We start from the raw sequence: 14354 nt of genomic DNA on the forward strand, positions 1-14354 counted from the left end.
AATAGTCAGAGCAAAAGGCAGACAAGGGGACTGCTGGCTAAGTAAACTAATATATTCGGGCAGTGGCCAAATGGATCAGACAATACCTATCACACGAACAACAGGAAGATAGTGCACACCCTAAGACACTCATCTCACTGCCATACATCAAGAACACATCTGAAACTTTTCTGAAGGGTCTAGACCCATAACATCAGCTTTTGTGCTCCTGAGATGCTGCTTGGCCTGCTGTTTTCATCCAGCTTCACACTTTATCTTGTTTCCATTCTTATTCTCCAGTATCTGCAGTTCCCATTATCCCTACCTTCCCTTTTGGCTGCCTGCTGCTGGTTCTAGGATACCCTAGCCACTATATGATATCATGGAGATTCTTGTATATTGACTGGTTGCGGGAAATGCCCCAGGCAACTACACATGCACAAAATGTTGTTTCACAGCCTTTACATTACCTGTTATGGATCTTACTTGCACATGCTGCATAACATTTCAGGCAACTAAGAAAACCAATAAAAATCAATCCAACCAAATACATAAAGACTTCAGTTATTTATTTCAAATGAATCATTTCTGTATAGTGTACATGGAGGATGTTCCTCCAGACAGAAAACAATATTATAAAAAAGTTAAAATGAGATTTTAGAACTATTCCTGGTAAATTTGGCATGCATTAGGCTCAGCTTTTCTTTGAGCAAAGTAAAATTAATTAAGCGAGCAATTTTTAAAAAATATTTTGCTACATGTTCAACATTCAGAAATTTTTACAAAATAAACCATAAAAAGTGCAATTTTTTTTATTGGAAGTCATTATTCAGCTCAATCTCTTGTCCACAGGACAAGTCATCACAACCTCAGTTTGAGAGTTTTTTTCATTAAATTTAACTTGGTCATCTCAGCAGTCACTTCAGTTTCAACACTGGAAAAAAATTACCTTCAAGTACCACATGTCAGAACTGCAAGTGATTTTCATTATAATCCCTTACCATTGCAGATCAATTCCTGGCAATGTGATTTGTACAATATAGCTTCTAAAAAGGAATGATATTAGGAAATTAAACTGGTAACTCAGGGAATTCTGAAATAATTTTCCAGAATATAAACATCAGTATCTCCCCTCTCCAGTTCAGTGATGTTCATTTTAATTCATTAACTCGAGCTAATATGCAATGAATGAGAATTGCAAAGTATTAACCTAATACTAAAAATTTCTGATATGAAATTTTAAAGTTTCTAACTATATTTTGTGAACTGTTACTATCCACTGACTTTCAAGGTTAGAAGTCATTAAACCCTCACTTCAGTTGCTACATCAAGTGCATCTCATGATGCTTAAAATTAGAAGCCTTGTATCTCAAAAATAAACTCACCATTTGTTTGTCCAGTTTTCAATATGGATGAACAGTCAAGTGAGGAAGTGGCAAATTTGTGATGGAAGACCAAGCAATGGGATTCATATCCTAGTCACATGCGGTACTGTTACCTGAAGCTGGGTTCAGTGTACAGCTATTATTTATGTTTTATGAAAAGGAGGCACAGAGATATAAACAAGGAGGTAATTTCCCTGATAGTTTTCTCAGGGATGTTCAGATATATAGAGTAGATGTGGTGTAGATCTATAAAATTCTTTTGGGCACCTTATGTATGGCTTATTCTATAAGATTTCAAAACAGTACACGGCTCTCTAATAAACCTATGGTGCAAATTCATAATGAATGAATGAGTGACTGATTTGAAGCCCACTGCCAACTAAAATGAAAAAGATTACTGGTTCAATTAACTGTAGAGACAGGGAGAATTCAAAAAGAATTGATTAAATTTACTGCAGCATCAATTAAATTGTGATCCAGAGACACAAACCTTAGACTCGGGATTTCTAAACAGTGGGGTGTCAAATTATATTAAGATACTGTATTCTGAGCACTTTAAGTCCACACAAATGACTAGACAAACAGCTTGCCAAAGTCTGAATGCAATACTTGATTGGACTGCGGTTAGATCTAGATTTGCCCATTTGTTGTGAACAGGTTACTGGGTTTCAATGTTTCCCACGATGAACACTTTCCAATTGATCTCGGATCCCAAACAGCATCTTTCACTGAACATCAAGATCTTATTTGCGATTATAGTGAAAAATCGGATGAAGATGATACCAGCAGAAATGGTCAGTGTCTGTGGAACTAGAATGGAGGCAAGTGGAACCTGAGTAAAGGGCTGTGAACAAGTTTACATCTAGTCTCAGAATAATTAATAAGCTGAAGATGAAAAGATTCAACAATTGAAACAACTTCTAGTTACTCACAACCAATAGTCTATGTAAAAATCTATAACCATGAAATAACCATGTGGAATGTATAGAATCAAGTGAGAAAGATTGGAACTCCCAGTCTCCAAACAGAGACCAATACATCAATGTAATCAGTACATGATTTTTAATCAGTGCATTCCTTCATTAGTTACCATAATCTGCAGTACCACCCTCTTACCTTGCACTCTGTGCTCCATTACAGAAAAAAGTCACTGATACCAATACAGGCTAGCAATATAGTAAATGTCTAGTTGGTAAATAGTTCATGATAGGGTATCAATATCGCTTTCTGAAATTCCCAATGTCAATACCTTCCCCAGCAGTCACCACCCCTTCTTACCCTGGCCCCCACTAAAATCATTGACTATCTTCAACTCACAAAGAACAGAGTGCTTATGCAAATTTCCACTTTATACAAGTGAGCAGAGGTGCTGTTGTCTTTCATCTTCTCCTCATCTGAGCAAATTAACCTGTTGAATTTCCCAGTTTCTCAATGTTTGCTCTTTCGAAAAGGATGACTAGCTCAGCACAAGTAAGAGAAGCCTGAAGGCATTTAGCATTAGTGCTGCGATAGGAGGAATCAAATCGGTTTGATGCAATAACATCAGAGGCAACTGGTGATGGGCAGGGGCAAGGGGGTGGAGGTTTAGCACAGAGGAAACCAGGAAACGTACAGGGGGTGAAGAACCAACAGGCTGATGGTCGGACTCCAGTTATATCATGTGGTCACTTTTCCAGCTGGTAACTGACCAGTCAAAATTCTGAACTCTAACGTCTTTTCCTTTTAAACAAAAAGGCAATACATCGATGGTCTGTGGAGAAACGACAGGCAAACTGAATGAGGGCTGGGTCTTCTTTCTCTTTAACCTGGTTTTTCATTTGACAAATTTCAACAAGCCCATCATATTGTTCACACTAGCCACTCTTTCCACCACTCAATTTCAATAATAGTCCCATAGCTAGCTGGACAGGGAGAAGAAATTTTGCCCAAACAGCTCCATTTATGGTTTATGCAATTTGATGTGTGAAGCGGTAATGCCCTCAGTCTCCGAGGTTAGGACTCGGACAGATTGGATCATTCTTGTGTACAGATCATTCCCCACTCAAAACAAAGACATCCTGAGTGAGACTGGAGTCCATAAAAGATCTGGATCAGATACAGGCAGCCAATTACCCCGGATCAAATCTTCCAACCCCCAGCACTTATACTCCTCATAGCATGCAAGATACATATGCATTTCCTGGTCACTTTTGCCACTGGTTCCTGTTTTTACACAAAACTAAACCCTATTTGCATTTTTTTTGCATTTCCAAAACTTGTTCATTGCCACAACCTAGATACTATTTGACACAAAAGGTTCGCCGACTTCGACAGCAATAGCAGAATGGTGGCAGGGTAGCTGGAAATCTACAAGAGGTGCTTGCAAACAGTTAACGTGTTATGGTTTCCTTGTTATCTCTCTTCAGTCTTCGAACCGGGACCAAATGTTCAAGCAAAGCTGCTGGAGCTGAGACACTGAAACTTGTCCCGCAGAGTCTGAACAATATTCTGCTGGCTGGGAGAGGGCTCCCGCCACAGATAGTGGCTCAGCTGATCAGGCTCTGCCAACATAGTTAAAGAGCCCACCGCACTGCTATTTGACAGTGGGATACAGGAGGCATGAGCCAAACGAGCGCTGCCAGGATCAGGAGTCGATTCTGCTTTGCCATTAAAATGCAAGCTCAGGTCATGAGTGAAGGTTCCCTCATCTAAGTCTTCATAATCCTCATCCTCAGATTTAATCTCCACGTAGTCTTCATCATCTTCCCCAGTGTCATTGAAATTGGCAAAGTAGTTCTGCGTTGCCAGTAGGGGATCGCATGGCGGAACCCTGTTAACTACAACAATCTTCTCCGAGTCCCGTAAAGTCAGAGCTGGCTCCTCGACTTCTTGGCTCCCAACATGCAGTCTGTCAGAGGCAGAATCCTGTTTAGAGAATACTGCCTCCTTGTCTGAGGCATGGTCAATAGATTCAGAGGACTGGCTCATTGACACAGTTGGAGAAGACAGTGAAGTCTCCTGTTGCTTACCATCACTCGTCCTGCGACCCAGGGAGCTGTAGCCACGTGCCAAGCAGTCTGGCCCACCAGACGGGACAATAATGGCACTCCATCGCTGCTGCATTGGGACAGATGGACAGGCTGCAACAGAAGGGACTGAGCCAGCCAACACCCCTCTGTTCTGAAATTGCCCACTTGTCACGTTCTTCTCTTGGATAGAATATTTAGCAGCAAGTCCCTGAATATCTGGCCAAGCAACAAAATCTGCCAATTCCCCATTACTGTAGGTAGAGTGTAGCAGCCAGTCCTCAGTGCCCAGGGAATGCTCATGGGAGGGGTGACTGGAGACTGGGCTTTGCAGAGTTTTTTGTGCCCACACCTCACCACTGTTGTCTACTGGCATACTCGGTGATGATTTGGATGGAGTCTCTCTGAACAGGAGCTGATCGTACAGCTGGGAGTATTCAGCAATTCGGGCACCTGAGAAATAAAAAACAAAATAAATCACTGGTTAAACAAATGTAAACAAAAATAATCCTGATATTACAGGGGTAGCATGGTGTCTCAGTGGTTAGCACAGTGCCAGGTATCTGGGTTTGATTCCAGCCCTTGGGTTACTGTCTGTGTGGAGTTTGCATGTCCTACTTGTGCCTGTGTGGGTTTCCACCAGGTGATCCAGTTTCCTCCCGCGGTCCAAAGACATGCAGCCTTGTTGGATTGGCCTTGCTAACTTGACTCGCAATGTGTAGGGTTGTGCAAGCTAAGTGGGGTTACCTATGCTAAGTGTGGGGTTAGAGTGACAGGCTTGGGATCTTCTTCAGAGTGTCGGTGCAGACTCAAATGGGCCAAACAGCCTCTGTAAGGATTCTATGAATACAAACTGTACAATGAAGGAGGTGGCAGTGTCGTGGTAGCGTCGCTGAGCTAGAAATCCAGAATCCCAGATTATATCCTGGGACATGGGCTCATGTTTCCACCATGACTAAATTTGAATTCAATAAAAATATGCAATAAAAAAGTTAGCCTAATAGCAGCCATATAATCACTTTGTTGTTATAGAACAATATCTGGTCCATTAGTTTCCTTCAAGGAAAGCCAGAAATCTGCCAATCCTGCATGGTATGACTTATGTGTGACTCCTGACTTACTAATATGGATGACTCCATTGTCCTCTGGGCAGTTAGGATTGGGATTCAAATGCCAGCCTAGCCTGCAATGTTCTCTGAATGAATTTTAAAAACAAAAAGGTTTTTTTGAAGTTTACCAAGTCATTTATACATCTGGACAATTCTATTGCAATAAGTAAAAGGAATAAAAAGGAACAACAGTAGGCCATTTAGCCTCATACCTAGACAATTCACCTCATCGAGAAAAAAAAGTGAAAATTACAATTTACCAAGCCTCGGCAGTTTTTGGGTGGAAAGTTTTCCTATTTTTCCCCCCATTGTGTGTGTGCAAATGTATTTCATGTCATCACCCAGATTGGCCTAATTCTACCCACAATGTAGAAAAACCAACTGCTGGAGAAACTCAGCAGGTCTGGCAGCATCTGTGGAGAGAAAAAAAAGTTAACATTTTAAGTGAAAGCAGAATGGAAAAAGTAGGGAGGTATTCATGCTGATGACAGGGTTGGGTGGAAAAAGGTCTATGGAATTTTGGAGCAGGGCTAGGCCATCTGGCTTTCAAACCTGCTCCACTAGTCAATACAGTTAGGACTGATTTGATTGTAGGCTCATTTCCACCTTACTATTTGTACCCAATAACAGTCAATCCTCAGGAGTATGGTAAAATCTAACTCAGCCTTGAATAAGTTTCAAAGTCCAGCCTTCATTACCTTTTGGGGCAAGATTCCACATTGTACATATGCCAGAGGCAAAAAAAAACACATCTTAAAAGGGAGACTATTTTTAAACTCCCTAAATTTAGTCTACCCAAGTAGAAATTTGGAAATAACACCACTTGGCACTTGTGGTTATGAAAGAAACTGAATAAATGGAAATCTTTGTTATCTTCTGCAGCTCAACATTTTGGATGATGGATGAGAAATGGACCAGGATCCTGAATTCTCAAGAACGATGATATTAGCACAAATGACCATGGCTCTTTCAGACGCACCTGCCAAAGCCCTGACCTTCATCATAGAGAACAACAAAAGGCAGATATATGGAAACACCAGCATGTGCAACTTCCTCTCCCAGTTATGCACACTCCTGTCTAGGGCCTATTTGACCATGCTTTCATTGTAATTGGATTAAAATCCAAGTATCTCCTAAAAGCTGTGCAAGGCCGTACGCTATGCAACAGACTGCCACGGTTCAAGAAGTTGGCTCACTATCACTTCAAGGTGGCTATAAATGCTAGTCTTGCCTTTGATGCCCACGTCCCATAAATAAATTCAAGAACAAATTGGCTAAAATTGGTCAGGTGGAAATCTAAGAGAAACTGATCTACGTCTGAGATGAGAGGTTACTTTGCTACAAATCTCCATGTGACAAAGTAACAACATTTAGTACTGGTCAGATTGCATTAAAAAAACCAGAAGGAAAAAGACTACAGTCAACTTGACAAAGTGCAAGCTTACAAACAGAAGGATAAGACCAGACCAGGGTTTAATAAAGTCCTGCGTCACTTCAGAGGTATAATAGAAAAGACTGACACCAGATTGGATCAGAGAGGTAGTTTTAAGCAAAGTGTGAGTGAGGATCATAGCACAAGAGTTTAATGAAGGAATTCCAGATTTCTGGTCCATGGCAGCCAAAGGATCACAAGAACAGCCTGTTGAGCCTGCTCTGCCATTCAATTAGATCATACCTGATTGCCTCTTCATATCCCACATGTCATTCTCCAGAAATCTATAGATTTCACAACCCTCCAGGGTAGAGGATTCCAAAAGATTTACCACACTAATAAAATGCTCAGTCTTTGATGGCCAACCCATTATTCTGAGATTACATCTCCTGATTCGAGATTCACCAAGGGAACCATTGACCTATATCCACCTTTTCACATCCTACATGAATTTTCTAAGTGTAAATAAAAAACCTCAAACTGTTGAAACTCTTCAAAAAAAAACTTGGACTCCTCAACCTCTCAGAATAAGACAAACCTGTCATTCCAGAAATTAGTCTGGACATCCAGTGCATTCTAATAGTCTTCCTCCCTTCTTAAATTATCAGGTCATATTTGCTAGTTTCCAATCTGCAGGAATTTTTCTAGAATTTACAGAGCTTGAAAAGATAATGACCATTGTTGTAATAAATACCTCCTTCGATCCTTTCGGATGTAGTGCATCTGGACTGGATGAGTTACTAACTTTAAATCCAATTAAGTTTTCAAATATAGGGGTAACAAGGTGTGAAGGTGGATGAACACAGCAGGCCAAGCAGTATCTCAGGAGCAGGAAAGCTGACATTTCGGGCCTAGGCCTTTCTTCAGAATTTCTGGAGGAGGATCTAGGCCCGAAACGTCAGCTTTCCTGCTCCACTGATGATGCTTGGCCTGCTGTGTTCGTCCAGCTCCACACCTTGTTATCTCAGATTCTCCAGCATCTGCAGTTCCTGCTATCTCTAAGTTTTCAAATGCTAGCTCTATTTTTTTTTTCTCAGTTTCAAAGCCCCTTGTGATTTAAGACTATTTCATACATACTTCGGATTTGTATTTCAAAACAGATGCACATGGATGAAAGAAAATTTTTGACTAGATTTTTAAAAACAGTCATTTGTAACACTGCATCCATTGCAATAAAGCAGATGACATTTCAGAGCCTGGCAGAACCCCTGTTGTGTTAATGGATGGAGTGTTTATACTCTTAAATCTACAACAGATGAAATCAAAACTAGTTTTAGCTTTGAGTTTATTTCAGTAAAAATCATGAGTTGGTTCAGAAGGGCAACACTTTCTGCTGGCAGGAGAAAAGTTTTTCGTTCAAGAGAACCAGTCATTCTAGGTGAAGTATGTGTTTGTGTAGCTTCAAAACCAGGAGAGCTTCAGGTTTCTAGAGTGGAGGCCATAAAACTGTGGAAAAATTCATGCCAGTGGATTCATAGGAATCATAAAACTGTTCATACAGTCCAACAAAAAGGGATTTTAGAAAGAAGGGGAATTTCTCTGAAAATGAGGATATGTAAGAGGATAGTGTTTGAAAGGTTGAAACTTGGTTTTCTGTTTGTTAGTAAAATCTTAACTCCTCCAGAAATCTCTCATATACACATCACCTCCCACAACACTGTTGGTCATTCAAACTACAAGTAAATCCAGTTCACTCATTATTACTGTACTACACAAATATCTAATTTTTCTATTCATACTGAGCCCAATATTATCACTGTTGTTTTGTGGATGATGAGCTCCTTGCAATATTTGCTGCCTCTTGCTGTTTCTTAGCTCCATTCAAACCAATTCTACATCTTGAACCTTTGATTGAAGTTATCTCACTATTGATTTCATATTTTTATCTCAGCTTTTCCTTTTTGCCAAATACTTCCAACATGACAAATATTCTTGAATTTTCAGTTCTTAAATCTTTGGTCAGCCTGTAACCACATCTTGTGTGATTATAACGAAATTATATGTTTAGTCAATCTAAGCCTTCAAATCAACCTCATTCAGAATGTGATGTGCAGTCTGATAAAAGTGCTTTTAATCTGGCATTCTGTTCCTATTTGCTGTTTACTTTTACTTCAGCTGTCAGATTTTTCTTGCTCTTCTATTTTGTTAGCAGTTTTTAATTCTCTCCGACCTGGAGCATCTTTAAAGGTTCCCAACCCCCTCCCAATTTTGTTTCAACCATTATAGCCAATAATGGCAGATTCATTAAAATCAGGCATGCACAAGGAATCAGAACTAGATGAGTAATTCTGAGAGTTATAAAGCTGAAGGTGATTAGACCGATATGAAGGGGAGGAGGGAGGAAGAACCTGGAAACAAGTATGAATATTGCCTGGGGAGCTACTGATGGTCAAAGAACGCATGATTGATGGGCAAATAGAAATTGATGTGATCTAGGATACAAGCAACAGAATTTTGCTATAACCTTTGGTAATAAAGGAAAGTGTGGGGTTAATTAGGTGCAGGAATTGAGTGTGGGGCAGAGACAGGCAATGTTAGAGGTGAAAGAAGGTCATTGAGATAGCATGGGAAGCTCATCTGTCAAAAGAGAAGGTTTTGGGGGGATTCTACATACCAATAGCAGTACCGCCTTGTTTCTTTTCCTCCAGAATAGCCACCAGGTCCTTGCACTTTCTCTTGGGTTGATCAGAGGGTGATTGCTCTGATGTGTTCTTCATCTTCAGCAGCTGATTGGCCTTCTTGATTTTTTGGCTATACTGCCGGGCCATGTAATAGACTCTGCGTTTGGTTCGATCCATGATGTCTAGATCCTGGCCAGTCTCAGCATTAGTACTGCCCCATAAACCCTCTGTCTCAATTGCCTCACCATCCAAAGAGGAGGCAATACTCGCCGTTATCAGTGATGGCTCGCTGTAATCCATCTTGACACTACTAGTGCTCACTCTGCCAGATTTGTTCTTCACTGCTTCAACAAAGCTAGGGCTCACCTTTGTTGAGCAAGCAAGTGACCTTTCCTTCCGACTGCCCCGGGAGCTAACTGGTCCACACAGGTCGTCCTCACTGACTGGGAAAGCTGCAGGCAGACGGTCCCGCTTGGTCGTCTCACTTTTCCTGATGTAGTCCTCCAGATCATTCCAGATTTCATCTACCTCCTCAGACAGTTTGTCTGGGACAGATTCACGTGACTCAGAGTAAGAACTAATGGAGCTGTTCCAGTCCAAGTGACTCTTCTCCATCAAGCAGTAGCAGTTGGGAGCTTCGTTGCCATTGAACCGAAGATTCTCCTCAGAAACAAAACCCCCCAGCCCGCAAGAACGCAAATCACTGTCAGGAGCCAAGCAGCTGTCCCTCTTGCTGCATTCTTCCCAATCATTCTTCAGCTTCTTGTATGCTTTCTCAGGCAACACAAACCTCTCATCCAATGACTCGATAGTTTTCAATTCCTGTTTGGGCAAAGGTGGAGAATTCCGGCCTAACATCAGGCCAGTCTTGGTGACATGAATGGAGCTGGCTTTCTCCTCCCATGTTTCTCGGCTCTCAGCATCCTCATGGGGGCTTAGGTTACCACGTTGATGTTTCTCTTCAGCTTGACCACTCGACAGGAAAGTGGCGACACTCATTTTCCCTGGACTGCATGTAAAGTCCTGTGGTTCTCCAGCCAATCTCTCATCGGCAAGCACGACATGCTCATATATGCCTTCAGTCATGCTAGATCTCAAGTTTACTGCAACCTGCAAGTTCCGTATTTCCTCGTCTAGTCGTTCAGATTTTATGGAGCTGACATCTCGGCCAGTGGAGTTTTGATAGCTAGAAACCCTTGGTATTGTTAGGAAATCACTGTCTCTCTCAGCAGTCGGTCGGTGTTGGAAAGCCAAGTGGCTCTCCCCAGCACTGCTGGCCCTCCTCACAAGCCCGAGATTGGTGCGCACATGCTGACAATCCAGAGCAGAAGTCTCAGCACAATGGTTGCTCGGTATATCGGAACCATGGTTTAGTGGTCGGATTGGAGTGGAAGAGAGGTTTGGTGTGGAGGCTGTTGTCACAAACCTTAGGTAATCGTCACCCCCTCGAGCTCTGTGGAGCAATGCTTGACTGGGGAATGAGGCACGTCCATTGGGAGGCTCAGTCCACACATCTCTCACCTCCTCTATGTCCAGCAGTCCACACACACTGTCTGTGGTTTCAATTGGTCGTGCAGTTTGGGTAACAGGTTGAGAGTTCCAAGATTCTAGATGAACGTCAAGCAGTCGAGACTCATCAGTTGAGGATTTGGAAGACACCTGAAAAATAAAAGCTATTTTTAATAAACAATAGAGACTTACGATGAGACTTCCAGACCCTGGGGGAGAGATAGCCGAGGTACAGTTACCAAGGCGGAATAAAGGGTGCTAAGAGGCCAGAATTGCAGACAGGCAGATTTAGAGGGATTTGCAAGAATGAGAGAGTTGGGAAGAGCCAACTTGTAAATTTGAAATGTGCTTTTGTCTGCAGTCCATCTAGGTCAACAAGCACAGGAAAAAAGAGTTAGTTATCGGGACTTCTTACAATTCAGGAATACAGGCAGAACTTTGGATGCTGATTTTAGAATCTGCCAAGTAGAAAGCTAACCTGGCGAGTATTGCAATAGTTAAGTCTGGAGGTAACAAAAGCATGTGAGGGTCTCAATAGCAGAATGCTGAGACAAGGAACAGATAGGCATAATTAGAAGATGGCAGAAGGCAATGCTTGGTGATAGAGAATACATGGAGCAGTCTCAAGCTGCAAAACAGAAGAGGCACTGGGAGGTGGTCAGTCTATTCAACTGTTTCAAGGCTGCATCCAGCTTAGAGTCACAGAGCATGGAAACATTCAGTCCATGCCGATCATAGCCCCAAACTAAACCAGGAAGCTGGAGAGTTGAGCTTCGATACGCAGGTGGAGAACTAAATGAGATGAAGGAGGATGACAAGGGATGATATGGTGACATGGCTCCAGTCAACTAAGATGCTATTTGAGACTTTGACTAAGGCCAATTCAGTATTGTGGCCTTGGCAGAAACTCGGTTGCAGGATTCAGATATGCATCTACACAAACAATGGATGTGGATTTGGATGATAACACAATCAGGAACTTAAGGAAGATTGAATTTTAAAAATTCCTTTCATCACTAGCTTGACCAGCAGTCATTGCCCATCCCAGAGGGTTGTTGAGTCAACCACATTGCAGTGGATCTGGAGTCACATGTAATCTAGACCAGGTAGAGATGATAGATTTCTTCTCTTTTAAAAAAAAGACATTAATGAACCAGATGCGTTTATCCAACGATTGACAATGGTTTCATGGTCATTATTAGTCTCTTAATTCCATATTTTAAAAAAATTGAATTCAAATCCCACCATCTGCCACAACAGGATTCAAACCCATGTCCAAAGAACATCACCTGGGTCTCTGAATTATCAGTCCAGAGATAAAAATCACTAGATCACATCTGGCCCCAAAGGAGATAGTATTTGGCTAGAGCGGAAAAAGGTAAAGATCTTTACTTGCAGGGGTGAAATTATGTTTTTTTTGGAACAGCACAGATCTGTACTTGTGAAAAATGGAGAACTTTATAATAGCAGTTAATACAGCTTACTAGAAGTAAGTTGGTCAGCAGTTTAGTAGCAATGGGTCTGGTGGACAGGAAGAATTTAGACAGCAAGAGAGGAATTTGGAGATAAAAATCAAAAAAGAACACAAGATCAGAGCTATGGTGTGCCATAAGAGAAACAAGCAACTGGATGGATCGACTCAGGTGTATTAGTTAAAAAAAAATCCCACAACCCTTACTGGTGGCAATAAGCAGAAGGGTTAAATCAATACAATTGATAGCCTCACTTGATTAACTTTACATTCCAATATTATTGATTACTCAGCAGTTTTAACAGAACAGTAGGATTCAGTGGTAGCTTTATATAGCCCAGCCAGATGTAACGAATTATTTCTCTATTCTGCCAGATTATCCATTTTGGTAGGAAAAACAAAAACACAGTAGTTCTCAAATGGAGGGTGACTGGGAAATGTTGAATGTCAAAAGGGATCTGGGTGTCCTAGTTTAGGATTCACAAAGCTAACATATTTGTATCGTAAGCAATTAACAAAGCAAATGGTTCGTTGGTCTTTATTACCACAGCATGAGTATTATTGGAGTAAAGACATCTGACTGCAGCTATATGGCACCTTGGTGAGACTGGGTAGGAGAGATCAAAAAGAAAGAGTTCTACTTGGGGGAAGACGGTCACAGAAAGGTGAAGGAATGATTAAGCAGATCAACGGCTACAAAAATGTCACGCTACATGGAGAGCAAAGGTTACTTAAGAGTTTGGAAGACAAAGTGCCTTGAGGGAAACATTTCCCTCTCCTGTGGCAGATACAACAAGTAGGAATCAGGAGGAGGTTGAGAATGAAGAGAGATGCAAGAAATCAGAAACAATCTTATGGTTTCAAACCACTAATAAAGGGTGCAGGAAATAGGGAAAGGAGTAGGCCATTCAGTCCCTTGAGCTTGCTCCACCATTCCATAAGATAGTGTCTGATCATATATTCCTTACTTCTATTTTCCAGAGTTTTTCCCCTTACTGATCAAGAACCTACATCAGGTTTAAATATACACAAGGTATCTGCCTCCACAATTCTGTGGCAAAGAGTTCCATTCATAACCCACTAAGAAATTCATCTGTCTTAAATTGGTACCCCTTTATTTTGAGACTATGCCCTCTGATCCTAGGGTCTCCCATGAGGGGAAGCATCCTCCCAGTGTTTACACTATTATACATCCTGTATGATTCACTAAGATCACATCTCATTCTTCCAAACCCTCGTGAGTAGAGTCCCAACCTGCCTTTGCTCATAATTCAATCCCTCCAAACCAGAGATCGTCCAGTGAACCTTCTCGGAACGGCATCCAATATAGTGAAATCTCTCCTAAATAAGGGGACAAGAACTGCTCAATACTCCAGGCACGGACTCACTAGCACCTGGTGTAGTTGCAGTAAGAATGCCTTACTCTCATACTCCAACCCCCTTGAAGGGCCAACAGCACGTTAACCTTCCTGATTACCTGCTGTACATGTGTGCGTAACTTCATGTTTCATGTGCAAGTACCCCCCAAGTTTCTGTGTTGCAGCTTTCTGCAGTTTTTCTCCATTTAAATAAGTCTGTTCTGTTGAGCTCCCTTCACAAATCATTTTGCCATATTACAACTCTTTCGCCAACTTTTTGCTCACTTACTTAAGCTATCAATATCTCTCTGCAAACTGTATCTCTCACATTCTGCCTTACCACCTACATTTTTATGTCTGCAAATTTGGTTACAGTATATTCAAGTCCTTCCTCCAAATCTTAACATATTAAACAGTTGTGGTTCCAGCACTGATTCCTGCGAGACCACACTGGTCATGGATTGCCAACCTGAAAAGGAACTATT

General features: G+C 41.5%; 1 protein-coding gene across 7 annotated transcripts in view; it reads right to left on the minus strand.

The window, feature by feature from the left end:
• Positions 1-533: 533 nt before the first annotated feature.
• LOC125455169 (pleckstrin homology domain-containing family G member 1) overlaps positions 534-14354 on the minus strand; it is a 281538-nt gene continuing 267717 nt past the window's right edge. For all 7 annotated transcript variants that reach the window (XM_048536871.2, XM_048536870.2, XM_048536868.2 and 4 more), the window contains 2 exons: positions 9525-11190; positions 534-4822 (listed from right to left, as the gene is read on the minus strand). In XM_048536871.2, the coding sequence (XP_048392828.1) occupies positions 3792-4822; positions 9525-11190 (2697 nt within the window). In that variant the 3' untranslated portion in view covers positions 534-3791. The remainder of the gene's footprint in view (positions 4823-9524; positions 11191-14354) is intronic.

This window comes from Stegostoma tigrinum, chromosome 9, assembly GCF_030684315.1.
Source record: "Stegostoma tigrinum isolate sSteTig4 chromosome 9, sSteTig4.hap1, whole genome shotgun sequence".
Classification (NCBI taxonomy): Eukaryota; Metazoa; Chordata; class Chondrichthyes; order Orectolobiformes; family Stegostomatidae; genus Stegostoma; species Stegostoma tigrinum.